Genomic DNA, 14,689 nt, shown 5'->3' with positions numbered 1-14,689 from the left:
ATTAAAAATAATAGGTATAATTATGAGAAAAAAATTCTAGAAATATGAAAAAATTGAATCCAGATAACTGACAAGTAGAGTAACAACAGATAGGATACGTTTTCAGAAAAAATACTGTACCCGTTTTATTTTTTATTTAAAATAAATTACTTAAGAATTCTTTAGTTTAAACTTAAATATTTTTAATTTTCACAAACTGAAAACCACCTTTGAACCCAACCCCACAAAGTGTCAAATTTACCCAGTTTCAATAGTTGGATGATCTCTGTTATCTGATTTTATAGTTAAAAGTTAAAAATCAGACTTTTGTGATAGTTCAAGTATGTAAAGTGGACTTTTCCCTCACTTCAAAAGTATCTTCGTTCCAGCTTATTATTATCCGTTTCGATCCTTGACTCTCATTATCAGCACTTGGCTTTTAAGGCCTGGTTTATCCCTCGATTTCAGCCGACTAGTTGGTTTAATAGACGGAATTTAATGAGGGCCACACGCGTCCTCCTTAATCTCTCCTTTAAAAGTCTAGAATAGAATCCCTTGTAATTACAGGACGGAGTATACTTACGTGCAAACGATATATATCACATGCTACAAACAGACAAGATACGTACAGAGCGCGATTATTGGAAGCTGCGAAAGGGACTCGCGCCAAACTTTTCCTTGTATCTCACCAGCTGCCCTGCACATGTAGTAAGTAACGCGATGGAGCAGATGCAAACAAGCCAGCCACCAGCCCTCATGCTGCATCAAGCTAGCAGGGGTTTCGTGTGTGCGTAGGGCTCTGAACGACGCATGAACGGACGCCTTGGCAGGGCCGGGGGAGATCTGCCGTCGGAGGCAGGGCGTCCGGCGGTGGTCTTCCGATCCGATCCATCGGAGCTCTTCGTCTTCGACTCTGCCGTTTTCCGGTTAGCGTGCGTGCTCTACTTCCGGCAGTTGCATTGCACCGGCCGTTCTTGGCTGCTTGCGTGGCAGCAATGGCGACCTTGTATTGCTCCTGGGTTCGGACAATGTACATTGCCAGCCAGCCGGTCTCGCCTTTGTCGCGTTCGATTCTTAGTACCTACGTGTAACGCGCGCGCCTGGAACTCGTGTTTTTTTCCCCTTCTCGGGATAACAACGAGGAAGAACAGCACAATTCATACAGGCCCTGAATTGAACGGCCGGGCTTGGCTTGGTCTGCCACGTAGGCACGGGACGACAACGACTGGTAGATGATGCTGATCCAATTTGGCCGGCCGTGCACGCGCGTGCGCGGCCAGCGAGCGCGCACGTGCCGGTGTCGTGTCCCGATCTTGCCTGCTTCCGCGCGCGTGCCTGGCAGCTTGCAGGTCGTCCAGGTCAGGTGACCAAGCAAGCAAGCAGGCAGCCTGCAGCCAAGTACGGGGCCTTGCCAGTTGCCAAACACGCACGAGGCCGCCCGGTTTGGCAAACGTGGCACGTGCCAGCCACTGCCTTCTGCGACGGTCGGAACTCGGAAGCAGCCGCCCGCGGGCGCGCGCGCCGCCGCCGATCCCGCCGGCATCCCGCAGCGCCCCGGTTGAAAAGTCGCGGCGGCGGCTGACTGAACAAAGGCTTCCTCGGCCCGTGTCGCAAGCCACTGCGTTCCGGCCCACCTCCTCCTCCAGTGGACGGGCCGGGCCGCACGCGTATTTTCGAGCACGCCGCGCACCGACATGTGATACAGATTCTTTTTTTTTTAACTGCATGTGATACAGATTCTTGACGACAGGAAGAAGGATTCGGACATCCGTGCTGCCACCAGCACAGGTACACCCAACACGTACAGCAATCATCTAGTAGGCCACTTCACACTCGGTGGCATGGGCACCAAGCCTTGCCTTCACGCTTGGCACTTTTTGCAGCTCGGGCACAGCCCATTCCACGCCAGGATTCCACAAACGCACTCCAGCACCAGCAGCATATGGCAAATTCAGAACACCTCTTTCACAGAGCGCCCAGCGCACTCAGGCACGCTTGCTGCCTTCAATCCACAACAGGTCATCAGCCAAGACCAACAGGAACAGAGCACAACAAGCCTTTCGACAGACACTAAGATAGTACGCTATAGATAATAATAATTACACTATTACACTGGTACATTTGTGACACCCTCTAACCCTCTTAAGACAAAAGGTACTGAAGAAGGCACCTCGGCGAGAGCGTTCAGGGGACGCTACCACGACGCCTCAACGCAGGGACTCATGTATGGTACGACATCACAACATACTCCAACTAAGGTATTCAACAAAAGAAACCCATGGGACCATTGCTGCTATCCTACAACCTGTCTGATATACGCAAAAGATTGCTTTTTTCTTTACCCTCACCGGACATCCTTTTCAATCTGCCTTGCTCAATTAGCTTCCGCATCCTTTCCCGGACCACCCGGTCTATGCCGATTTCTGGGGCTGCTGCTGCTGCTGCTGTCGCTGGCCTTGCTGCGACTGGGGTGCCTGCTGCTGCTGCTGCTGCTGCTGCTGCTGTATTTGCAGCTGCTGGAGCTGCAGCATCTGGGAGTTCATCTGCTGCTGAAGGCTCTTCGGCATGCGCCCATCGGTGATCTCCCCAGTGGCGAGCTTCAGACGCTGGACCTCAGCGGTTAACGCTTCATTCAGGGCTGCATAGTGCGTACACATGAATCAGATTACAAAGTGATTATACAGCAGGCACTAATACATCCTTGTAGCAGTTCTCCTGTGACATAAACCTACACTATGTACACATGGATTTCAAAAGCAAGCAAGCACCCAGGGTAATGAAGCAAAATGGCTATATTTTGACTGACTGAATCTAAAATCCTGAAAGAAAGAAATACCCTTTCAAATGATGGGTCAGCGAGTACCAAAAAAATCACAACGTGACAAGTGGCGTGAGTGGCACCAAACTTGCTGATAATGCAACATCATAAACATATAGGCTTCCCATGCAAGTTCTTTTTGTGAACATGTGTGCAAGCTTCAAAGGTAGGCCTAGCAGTTGCTAAATAGTATCATCATGAAAATAAATCAATTTTCTGTACACAGCCACCAACATTTTATCATGCCAACTACAGTCACCTCTATGATTGGCAAAACTGCACTTCTGCCTAGCTTTATCAGAGTTTGACATATGTCAGCACTGGTTACACTGCAAGAACCTTAAAATCAACCAATAGCACGACCTCATGACAATTATTTCACTAGTTATTTACTGACCGCAAAATCTTAGCCTCAGCGCAGAATTCTCTGAAATCACTTGTGATATATACCAGAAACAATAAATAAAGCTAAAAAGAAAGATTCAGGGAGAGGGAGGAAAAGAGTAAGTATCCCTCCTGTAAGATTGAAACAATAAATTGAAAAAAAAAATAGACATTCAGAATTCATCTAGCTAGCAAATTATGTTTTGATAATCACTAAACAAAATTATTCGATTAATCAAAAAAGCAAAGCCAGGTCTTTTATCAAGCACGAGTTAGCATGTGAACATTTATGCAGAACTTCTCAAGATAAGCAATGGACAGCAAAAGCAAAACAAGGCATACATGCATACCCAACTAAACTGAATATGGCTGTGGCTGATTTATTAGCTGCTTATGATAGTCCATAGATGATACTTTCATCGTTCACCAAAAACCATGTCACATGTCCAACTCAACCAGATACGCAGATATATAACAAAACTCTAAATCAATTTCTTAATAAGTTTATTGAAGATGCCAAAAGTCATGATGTTTAATTTCATCACAACCCTTAAGTATGGTACTATTGCGATGTTTCTGATCATCCCATCAAATTTTAAGTGTCGGACCAATTTGGAACTGACAAATCATTCTCATGGTGTTTATCAAACACCTCAGAAAGAAAAAAAAGGCAAGTATTTACCTAGTAATTAAAAAAATAATTTCCATGACAAATTTATCCATGGCCATTTCACATACTAGCATTAAGAGAATCAATACACATTATTGTCATTGTGAGTTTGCTCTACAATTGCCTAACAAAAAACATGTTTTTTCCTAAATATGAGAATTGGTATTTTTTTCTAATGCAGCTAGATTGGTTGTAAAACTTAGCATATTCATCCAGTTTCCAATGTAGAAAGTACATTGTTAAGATGCAACTTAAGTAATAATAGCCAGACTCAACCCAGAAGAAGTTTAATAAATCCCACATTCCAAAATGTCTAACACTACCAAAGTAAAGATGAACATGAAATGCATCAACCATAAAAAACACTGCCACAGGATTCACAACAGCAAGCAACCTATGCACACCAAACAGAATGGACAATGTGCACGAACGCAAGGTACATTAGTCAATATGCTAGCTTTTGAAGAAAAAGAAACATTTTTCATTGTTACTAGAAAACTTATAACAGACTCTGACAAGGGTCACAATTGCAAGAACCTTACCATCTCTCAGCTGTGCTTGTTGCTCCATTGCCTGCAGCCTGATTTTTAGCTCATTGTTCTGAGTGGCCAGTCCAGCTGAGTCCCTCTGCAAACAAGCAGAACAAGAGAAGCTTAAACCAAAAGAATCATAACCCAAAAATCCAAAAATATAATCCGCACTAGCTCTACAGAACAGACCTGCAGCATTGTCAACTGTGCTGAGAGTGTCGTAGCCTCTGTCTGCAATACTTGCACCTTGTGCTCAAGCTCCTGAATGTACCTCATCTTGCGCTCCTTTGACCTTGCCGCTGACTGTCGATTGGCCAGAATCCTGAAAATGCTCACAAGTCACCATGCTCAATTTCAGGAAAGGAGGAAATTTTATCCACTACACGAAGAAATGCTCACCTCTTGACCCTTTTGGGATCAGTCAAAGCAATCTCGGCAAGACGCTCATTTGCCATGATCTTCTTCTTCTCAGACTCAGTGAACTCTCCATTGGCAAACTCCATATCAAACAGCGCCACAGCGCCACCTTCCAGGGAGCCACTCCCACTCCTGGTGAGGCCACCGCCGGGAGAAGGCAGTGGCAGCTTCGGAGACTCATCCCCAGCAGCAAAGTTGAGCTTCCCCATGAAGCTATCCATGGAGAGGCTGCGACAATGCCGGGACTTGCCCCCGTCCTTCCTGTCCACCGACGTGGACTGGCTCTCCGCCTCGTTCTCGCTGCTCTCGGCCGCGCTCCCGGCGCGCGTGCCGCTGGCGCGGCTGTCGCGGTCGTCGTGGCGGTCCTCGGAGGAGTTGAGCGGGTCCAGGCCGTCCAGGTCCATGTAGGCGTTGACGAGGTCGTAGAGCGCGGCGTCGTCGCCGCCGTCCGATCTGCACCCCTCGGCCGCGACGGTGACCTCGCGCTTGACCGGCGCCGGCGGGGGCAGCGGCGGGCTGAGCTGCGCGAAGCCGCCGAAGGGGATATCGCTGTGCGAGCGGCGGTGGGCGCCCTTCCTGGGCGGCAGCCCGAGCGGCGGCGGCGGCTGCTGCTGCGGGTCGGAGCTGGACGACGGCGGGGACGGCGGCACCGCGTGCGCCGCGGCGCCCAGATCGGCGTAGGGCGGCGGCGGGAGCGAGTCGAGCGAGAAGAAGAGCGGCTGGGAGAGGGAGCGCGCGTGGTGGACCCCGCCCCCCGGCGCGGGGATCTGGGCGTAGGGCGACGGGAGGCGCGCCTGCGGGTGCGCCGGCGGGCGGAGCGACGGCGAGAGGCGGCGGTACCCGGAGGCGGCGGCGGACGCCAGGTCGAGCGGGGTCGGGGAGCGCGGCACCGGCGGCTGTGCCCCGAGCTGCGGCGAGAGGTGGTGGCGCGCGGCGCCGGGGTCGGCGGCTCCCGGCTCGTCCATCGGGGCGCGGCAGCGCGGTTCCGGAAGGCCCCGCCCGCAGCAGGAACTGCCGGAATGCCGGCGGCGAGCGCGAGGCGGGATTGGGGGGAGGCAAAGCCGAGGCGCGCCGAACCCGCAGCTGGAGGAGAGGAGGATGGCGTAGTGGATGGACGCGCACGCAGAGTCCAGCCGAGGATGGAGAGCGAGCAGCAAGCTATCGCTAGAACCAAAAACCAGACCCCCCCCCCAAAAAAAAATTACGGTTTTTTTTTCCGCGGAAGCAATTGGAATTCCCGAATTGTTTAGGGGGGTTCGCGGCTAATCGGTGGTGGGTTCGCGTGTGCATGTGGCCCGAGGCCGGGTTACGTGACGCGTGATCCTATTGGAGGAAATGTCTAATCAGCCCCTCCTTTCCGGGGGCGAATACCCTTTCCGCGTCGTCCGATTGACCCAGGGCGGGGTGGCGCGCCCCGGGGGGTATTTTAGGTAATTTCGGTCTTGGGTTTGGGTTTGGTTGTTAATGATTGATGGCGCCGCAATTAGTGGGTGCGTGTGCGTGGGACTAGAACTAGACTGCGCTTCGTCCACCACCGCATGGACTTCCTCGGTGATTGGAGTGGAGCAGCGAGAGTCATGGCTCTGGATTTGCAGGGAAGAATCCACAAGTGGTAGGTGCATGCTAATAGATTGGTGGAAAAATTCAGATGACTCCCTGATCTTATACTTTTTTTCCTGGGATCACCGGTATTTTTGGACGGCCATAGATGTCGGTGAGCGATAACTTGTTGGCTAGTTCTGAACATGTGGATGGCTCTGCACTTAAACTTATATGTCACCGTTCCAGATGTTGCTTTGGATCGGATAGCAGGCAAAAGAACACAAGGGCAGGGAAATGAGCCTGCAGGCCCGAACGAACGAAGACCATCGATCTCAAAACGCGGCGGTGGCTTTGCCGCCGGCCAGGATTGCACCGCGATGTGCGCCGAGATCCGGGAGACGCTGCTGCCCGTGTATATTATCCAATTCGTGATGCATGCTGCTGTTCTTGGCGACTGCATTAACTGAGCTGATGATCCGACGTGATGCCGTGCTGAGTCCGGCAATGCACGGCGGAGGCAGCGGCGGCGGGCCGGTCAAGGGGAGGGGAAAAAAACAAGCGGCGGATCTTGCACGTTCTAGACGATCCAACGGAGAGGAACAAGATTTGACCGAATTAAATAGGGAGCCGACGGCCGGCGCCGGCGACACCCGTCGCCGGCCGGTTCACCTGCATGGGCGGGCCGGCCGGTGGCGCGGTGCCTAGAGAGGTGGACGGCCGGAGAGCGAAAGGAAGGAAGAAAAGAATTGGAAGCTTCACGCCGCCGATCTAGCAGCGGGCAAATCCGGCGGCCGACGGACGCCGTCGGTGCCCGTCCATCAGTCCATGCATGCAACGTGGTCCGCGGCGCCGCTAGCTCGGCGGCGTGCGCGAGAGCGACGGCGGCTCGCGTGGATTAATTAATCGGCTCGGCCCACCCGCCGGTCCCCGGCCGGGGAGGCGGCACGTCGAGCGCCGCGACAAGCCACGCTTTCCGCCGTCGCTGTCGCCGCCCATCCGCAAGTCCACCTCCACTGCCACCGGGCCGAGCGGTCGACGACTGGCTGACGGATTTCCTTTTCCTTTCCTCATGGGCCTCCGAGGCGGGGGCCCCGGGGTGGCCTGTATTGGGCCTGGCTCACCGGCCCACGCGGTCGCCGCCCAGCCTTGGGCCGGCAGAAGTCCGACGCAGCGGGCGGGCCTCTCTCGTCTTTCCCACAACATTGCTGTCCGTCGCTGCTGGATGACACCAGGCAGGCCCATCAATCGTAGAAAAGGCGGGATCGGCGAAGGAGAAGATCGGGCGATGGTAGAAGATCAGAGCGGCATTTGTGGGCCAGCACCAGAAATGCAGTGCCCCTCACAATCGATGGTAGAAAATTGTGCACATTGCTCCGTGGACCATGGGCCACACGACGCAGATGCGCTCTGGTCATGGGCCCATCCGCTCTGATCCACGCGTCCAACAAAATTGGTTAAATGCTCGCCCTTTTTGTCTTTCAAGCACCTCAGGAAACCTCATATGTATTCCCAGTCCAGGGCCTAATGATTTGCTCAGCACAGACTGATAGAAAGGCCTGTGCCCATACACTGTAGACTGTCCCGGATGCATTTTAAGCTTTTAACGATATAATGGCCACACGTAAATGATGATTACATTATTCATATTAGAAAATTGTTGAAAAACCCTTCAAACATTACATGTCCGCAAATGCCATTTCTGGCTCACGGACTCACGGTGCAACGGGTGAGCTTGCTGCGGCCTGCTCCAGCTGCTCTGCAGCCCTCACTCCCCGGCCGCCTCCTCTCCTCCTTCGCCGGCGGCCACCACTACCACCCGGTGCTCGAGTTCGAGACCTACGACGTCCCCGAGCAATGGCTGGAGGATGACGAAGGGCTGGATGGCCGGCGCAGTGTGAGGCGACGGGGGCTCGCTCTCGGCGGGCAACAACGGCCTACTACCCAATCGACAAACCGTCGGCACCTGCATGCAGCCAAGAGGAGGGGCCGGCCGGAAGCCCGGGCCTAGCTAGGACCCACGGCCCCGTCATCAGGCACGTCGAGCCCGAGCGGCATGCGGCGGCCGGACAAGCTCAACCGCCGGCTCTGCGAGCTCCGGGCAGCCGTGACTAGTGCCCCGGATGGACAGGGCGTCCCTCCTCCTCGCCGCCGCCGCCGCCTATTACATCGTCGAGATGTGGCGCCACCACGCTGAGCAGCTCGAGTACTCGTCGGTTAATTGCTTTAGTTTCGAGAGGAACTATCATGGTTAAAATTTAGACTTGTTTGATGAAGATGGCTTATAACTATAACATGTGTGCTTACATTTGTATTTCTTGTGCTTCTCTCTACCGGACATGCACAAGAAATTAAGAACAAAGCAGCCGTCATGGTGGTCCTGCTAGCTGCATGCTGCGTGTGACAAGAACATGAAAGCTGCGACACAACCGCGAGCTACGACACTCAACTTTTTTTTCCTCCATAGCAAGCTTTACCTTTACATGTCGCTGCACGAACTACCTGCATCTCGATGGCTGATACTCTCTCCGTATCAAAATATTTAACACCGTTAATTTTTCTATACAACTTTAACCATTCGTCTTATTTAAAAATTTATTGCAAATATACAAGAAAGTTAAATCATATTTAAAATATCTATAATAGTAAAGCATATCGCAGACAAGGTAGATGGTATTTACATGATTTTTTGAATAAGACGAATGGCCAAAGTTATAAGAAAAAAATAACGGCGACCAATATTTTGATACGGAGTGAGTATTTTTTTTTCTGAACAATAGCGGAGGAGGATCCCCACCTACTTCATTTCATTGCTCGAGCACAGTAAAGTACAGATACAGACAGTAGCCTGGTGTACCAGGCAGAAATTACACGATCTCAACACGAGAGTGAGATAAGAGGGAAGCTAGAGACAAGAGAGAGAAAAGGAGTGCCATCTGTCAAAGTCTAGGCCACATTTTCTATAACGACATCCTCGATCGCTAATATTAAACACACAAGCTAATTGCTTGCAAGATTTGTTACGATCGCGTGGTCGATGTTCATTATTAGCTAGCCGTCCAAGGACGCAATGCAACAATCGCATCGTGATCATCTAATTGTGACCTTACATGAGGAGGCGTGTGTGTGTAAGTTGATACTGTGGGAATTGATCGACACTTTAGCTATGGGCCCATGTCACATGATGTCCAGTGGTTTCATGACATATCGTTGTTGTTGTTACTTTTCTTTGTTGCAGTACAACGATGAAAAGGTTCGTCGTGCCACTTTTTATTCTTTTTTCTTCAAAACAATTTTTTGGCATTCTAAAAATGGCATCGTATATTATTACAAGGATATATATATATAAATCCATTCTACACACGCTTGTAGCTACTTCTATATGTGTATCTCATGATGTAGGGCGTATCTGACCCAACAAAAGGTATGTACGAGGTGTATGTGATCATACTAGACCATTTGTGATGGTATATACTTTAAGGTGACCATACATGAAGTATATGGGCATACTTATTTTTATATACTAGTACTAATGTATAATCGTGATATATTTAAAAAATAAGGATGCTTTTGAGATTTTTCGTACATATCCCTTTGAAATATCTTAGAATTAGTATATAAACATACTCAAAGTGATAAATAAGTACGTGAACATACGCACGATGTTATATTAACAGAACTTCCACGTGATCCTTCTGGAACCACGAATTCTCTGTCTTCCATGTCTCGGTTGGATGTGGACCGCATGTTGACAATCGTAACGAGGCTTGACATATTTGCATGCACAATTAGTCTAACCTTTTGTCTTCACCTAGCCCCTCCTGAAAAATGGCACTCTAGCCGGTGGTTGCGAACTTGTGATACGAACGGTGGCCTGATAACATACATAGGGAGGACAAGTACATCCAAATAATTAAAGATTGAGTTACACGGCATTGAGTTATCATTGTACCACCTCCGTCCATAAATGTAAGATGTATTTTTCTATGAAAAGTCAAGTTTTCACAACAATTAGCTAATCAAACTATAAATGTGTTTAGTGTGCAAAAGTTATCAAGAAATTTAAAGCCAATACCTAAGATTTTTACTCGATTTTTGAACTTACTAATAAGCAATTTAAGACATATGTATAATTTAGGGCTCAAATAATAATCATCTTTGCTCGCTTGAGATACTTTTTGCAATCTCATTTGTTCATTTTCTGACACAATAAACATATGGATACTTTGTAATCTTTATCCGCAAGTGATAGACTTGGGGTATCAACTACTCTGTATGTTTTTCATCGCACTCTGTTGTGTGTTTGACATAATCTCACTCTCTATGTCTTCCAATCCATCTATCAAGTTTTCATGAACCTAGATTTTGGCTTCCTAATTAATTTCAATCTTATTTTCTACAATCTTTTAAAAAAAGTATTTTCCTCCGCAAATTTTGTACCTTTTAGATTATCCCAGACTATCTCTCCCTTTGTATGTTGCTAGGAATCCTTTTTTTTTTTGTTCTAGGATACACTTTTACTTACCACAATGGCATATAGTGATAGGCATGCACCATGCATGGAGCCATAAGATCGACGGTTCTTCTTTTTTTTCGAAAAAAACCCCCCTCTATTTCTAGCGCGTCTTATGAAAAAGTTGATGTGAAGGATGTGATAAAAAGTTGTCCCTGGACAAATGATGGAGTAGTAGTACTTTTTAAGTTACGGAAAGACGGGACGAAGACAAGGGCACAAGAAGCCGTCCAGACTCGTCAAATTCGTGACTGAAAAGGAGGAAAATGGAATTCTGTCCATTCAATGCCCACGGACCACGTGACGGAAACCTGCGGCCTTGTTCTTGCTCACGTACGGGCACCCGCTCCGTGTGGTGTGTATATACCATTGGAGTACGCTGACTTTTCTAAATCCGGCAAGGGTCGCGCCCATTGGCTCGTGACATGTTTCTTTTTGCCCACAACACCCCAAGAACCTGGGATTCTCCATATGAAGCTACCTACCCTCTCAATTTATTACCTACCTAATTTTATATACGGACACAATAATACTGGATCAGTTGTTGCACTTGTTACGTTGTTATATACAAACCCTTCAACCTAAGGTTCCCTTTTCATGTCTAAATTTTTCACCAAATTTTTTTTGAAGGGTCAAATCACCAAAATTTACGAGGTCCTTAACGTAAATATGCATTCGACAGCCTACAAGTAGGGCTGAGAGCATGAGGCTGCTAGCTGCGGGTGCAACTGCAACCAACCACCTCCATCCATCCACCCTATCGAGCTATACCCTTTTCAGCAATAGCCGTAGACGAAAGAAGTGACACTGCAGCTGCCCAGTGTGTGTGTGTGCAATGGATGAGCTCGTCTCCTCCAGCAGCTCCCTCTCCACGGCCCCCTTCTTCTCCACCGCCGCCCACCTCCCGCAGGACCTCGAGTTCCTGTCCTGCCATGGCCTGGACCAATGGACGGGGGCCGACGACTGGCTCGACGAGCCCCTGGACCTGCATGGCGCCACGTGGGGCGACGACGGCTCGGGCGGCTCGGCGTCGGCGTCGGCGGGCAACGACGACCTGTCCGGCGAACCGCCGCCGCCGCCGGCCGCGCCGAAGAGGCGGCGCGGCCGGAAGCCCGGTCCCCGGACCAACGGCCCGCCCATCAGCCACGTGGAGGCGGAGCGGCAGCGGCGGGACAAGCTGAACCGCCGCTTCTGCGAGCTCCGGGCCGCCGTGCCCACCGTGTCGCGGATGGACAAGGCGTCCCTCCTCGCCGACGCCGCCACCTACATCGCCGAGCTGCGCGACCGCGTCGAGCAGCTCGAGGCCGAGGCCAAGCAGGCCTCCGCTGTCACCATCGTGGCGGCCACCACCCCCTCGTTCGGCTCCGGCGGCGGGCTCGGCCTCGGCCTCGGCCTCGAGGAGAGGCTGGAGTTGCGGGTGGTCGGGCGGGACGCGGCGGCGCTGCGCCTGACGTCCGCGGCGCGCCACGCCCCCGCGCGCCTCATGGACGCGCTCCGCTCGCTGGACCTGCCCGTGCAGCACGCGTGCGTGACCCGCCTGGGCGGCGTCACCGTGCAGGACGCCGTCGTCGACGTGCCCGCCGCGCTGCGGGACGAGCGCGGCCTCCGCGCCGCGCTGCTGCACAAGCTCCAGCGGAGCGTCTAGCTATTAGCTCCATCGCCGGAAGGTTTGAACTCATCTACTCCGTCGCAGAATCAAGCTAGCACACACCTCGTGTTTCGTGGCCGGCCGGCTTAATTGGAAATACACGAATTGTTTGTGTTGCGTGAAGTGTTGTTGCAATTATTCCTCAGTCATGTTTTAAAAAATACTATGTTGTTGGCTATTGAAGCAAAATACGAATTCTCAGTGATGAGATAAACCGAAATGCGCGGTTCTGATTTGTTTACCTATACATATATATACATATAGATATACATATATATGAATTCTATAAGTTTGAATTTGATTTCTTTCTCATATATCACGTGAATTTGTTGTATATATCACGTGAGCTCTGAATCACTATAATATATCACTATTATAGCAGTGGAGGTCAACGGCCACCACAAGAACAATGAGAGCGCGGCGCTGCGGCATTGCTTGCTTGCTTTCCGGTCCCGTTCAAGAATTGAAGTCCACGCTCAGCTCGCCAGGCGCGGCGGGACGCGGGAAAGGTCTGAAGAAGAAGAAGAAGAAGAAGAAGAAGAAGAAGAAGAAGAAGAAGAAGAAGAAGAAGAAGAAGAAGAAGAAGAAGAAGAAGAAGAAGAAGAAGAAGAAGAAGAAGAAGAAGAAGAAGAAGTTATTGCATATCCCCTTTTCGGTCTGCAAAGCGGGAGGAGCGGAGCCTGCTACCTGCTGATGCAAGTTCTTCCGAGAATATAATCTTTGATCTCGCTCCTTGACTTTTCCTGTACGATCACAAGTTCAGAGCTAGCGGTCCTCGTTGATCCGTGACCGGCCGGCCGGCGAGCCTGGCCCTGGGCCCTCGGCGGTCGACGGTTAGTGGTACGCGACACGTGCTTGAAAGGCTGTTCTGTGATCGTGAGCAGGCGTTGATTAAACCGAGGACGATGCCGTCGCGTCATGCAGGCCGCCCAGAATTAATAGTAGCCTTCGTTTCAATAAAAGAAATTAATTAATAGTAGCCTGTTAACTAATTGGATGATCCTGTCACGGAATTGATACCTGCCCCGTCTCATCCAACGCTTTTGAATTCATGCCCGTCGAATAGTGAGTGGCTTCGGCTACTAACAATAAGAAGGAAAAAAACGATCATCTAGAACTATTTGTATATATTGTGTAATCCTTTTGTCCAAGTATCGTCTTGCACCTCACGTGGTTGTCCATGGGGTTGCTCGGAGCTGGTTGAAAGCTATTTTCTTTAGAGATATACACTCTCACTCTCACCTGTGTTCGCATACCCAACCCTACCGGTGCACTCACATGTCTTAGGCCAAACACCGAGGTCATTACAAGACCCAAGCATCTTAGGCCAGTCTGAATAGAAATTTTATGAGGAGTTTCACGAGCACTGAATAACATGCCACATCAGTAATTTTGTTAACTTGGCAGTATCGTTAAAAGGAGAGATGAAGAAGAGTTTTATGGGATGGGAGAGAAATAAACCCAGCAGGCACAGTTACCAAGTTCTCAGTCTGGGTAACTGTGCACTGAAACTGTTACCAAATTCTCTGTCTTGGTAACTGTGCAATGGTCTTAACACAGTATAAATACCAAATTCTTCATTTGATTATTCTACGGCATTTGCAATGCGCACGAACGAGTCCCTCGATATTCTGAACAATATAATCCCCTGAAATTAGGTGCGCCACTAGTAGGTCGTCCGTAATTAAAGTAATCATTCATAAGCTTGACATGACATGGTCACCGCCCTACTTCTTTACACGAACCATCGCACAGCCTAGTACAAAACCATCATGCTTGGGCCGCTTCCTCTAGCTCAATGCCAACGTGCAAAGCTGTGGATTGCAAACTCAAAGTCCATTGCCTGACGAAGCTAGACTCGTAAAAAAGCAGCTACACAAGCGAGCTCATTTTGCGAATAACCCATGCAAAACAACACACACACACACACAAAAAATTGTTGATGGCATCATCGAAAAATCGAAATCAAAGCATTGCACGCAATAGAAGAATTTCATCAAGCATGCACCTTTATTCAGCGAGGGAAGCAATGGAGCTCAGGCTGCAACACCTCAGGCCGCGCCTTGCGAGCTAGGGGAGGTGGTGGCGTCATGCACGTGACAGCGAAGGACGGAAGGAGGGAGGTTGCGTAATCTGCTTGCTCCTTGCTGAAGTCACGCAGCGTGGTTGGGATTATTCATTGTTAAATTGG

At 50.0% G+C, this 14,689-nt stretch overlaps 2 protein-coding genes across 3 annotated transcripts; one reads left to right on the top strand and one right to left on the bottom strand.

Annotated features, from left to right (window-relative positions):
- Positions 1 to 1,922: 1,922 nt before the first annotated feature.
- LOC112898483 (transcription factor RF2a-like) lies at positions 1,923 to 5,983 on the bottom strand. Its single transcript, XM_025966814.1, has 4 exons — positions 4,781 to 5,983; positions 4,571 to 4,703; positions 4,394 to 4,478; positions 1,923 to 2,617 (listed from the first exon to the last, which is right to left on the bottom strand). Exons 1-4 carry the CDS (start codon positions 5,761 to 5,763, stop codon positions 2,391 to 2,393), a joined length of 1,428 nt encoding a protein of 475 aa, XP_025822599.1. The 5' UTR covers positions 5,764 to 5,983; the 3' UTR covers positions 1,923 to 2,390.
- A 5,598-nt stretch (positions 5,984 to 11,581) lies between these two features.
- Positions 11,582 to 13,432, top strand: LOC112897775 (transcription factor MYC2-like). Of its 2 annotated transcripts, none has more exons than XM_025966173.1 (2): positions 11,582 to 12,517; positions 12,881 to 13,432. In XM_025966173.1, exon 1 carries the CDS (start codon positions 11,686 to 11,688, stop codon positions 12,493 to 12,495), a length of 810 nt encoding a protein of 269 aa, XP_025821958.1. In that variant the 5' UTR covers positions 11,582 to 11,685; the 3' UTR covers positions 12,496 to 12,517; positions 12,881 to 13,432. The 2 variants fall into 2 exon arrangements, with proteins under 2 accessions (XP_025821958.1, XP_025821957.1); XM_025966172.1 differs by having other exon boundaries at positions 12,878 to 13,432.
- Positions 13,433 to 14,689: the final 1,257 nt, after the last annotated feature.

This window comes from Panicum hallii, chromosome 6 (assembly GCF_002211085.1).
Source record: "Panicum hallii strain FIL2 chromosome 6, PHallii_v3.1, whole genome shotgun sequence".
In the NCBI taxonomy this organism is placed as follows: Eukaryota; Viridiplantae; Streptophyta; class Magnoliopsida; order Poales; family Poaceae; genus Panicum; species Panicum hallii.
Note: the sequence above shows the minus strand (reverse complement) of the source record. Positions and strands in the feature narration are given on the sequence as shown.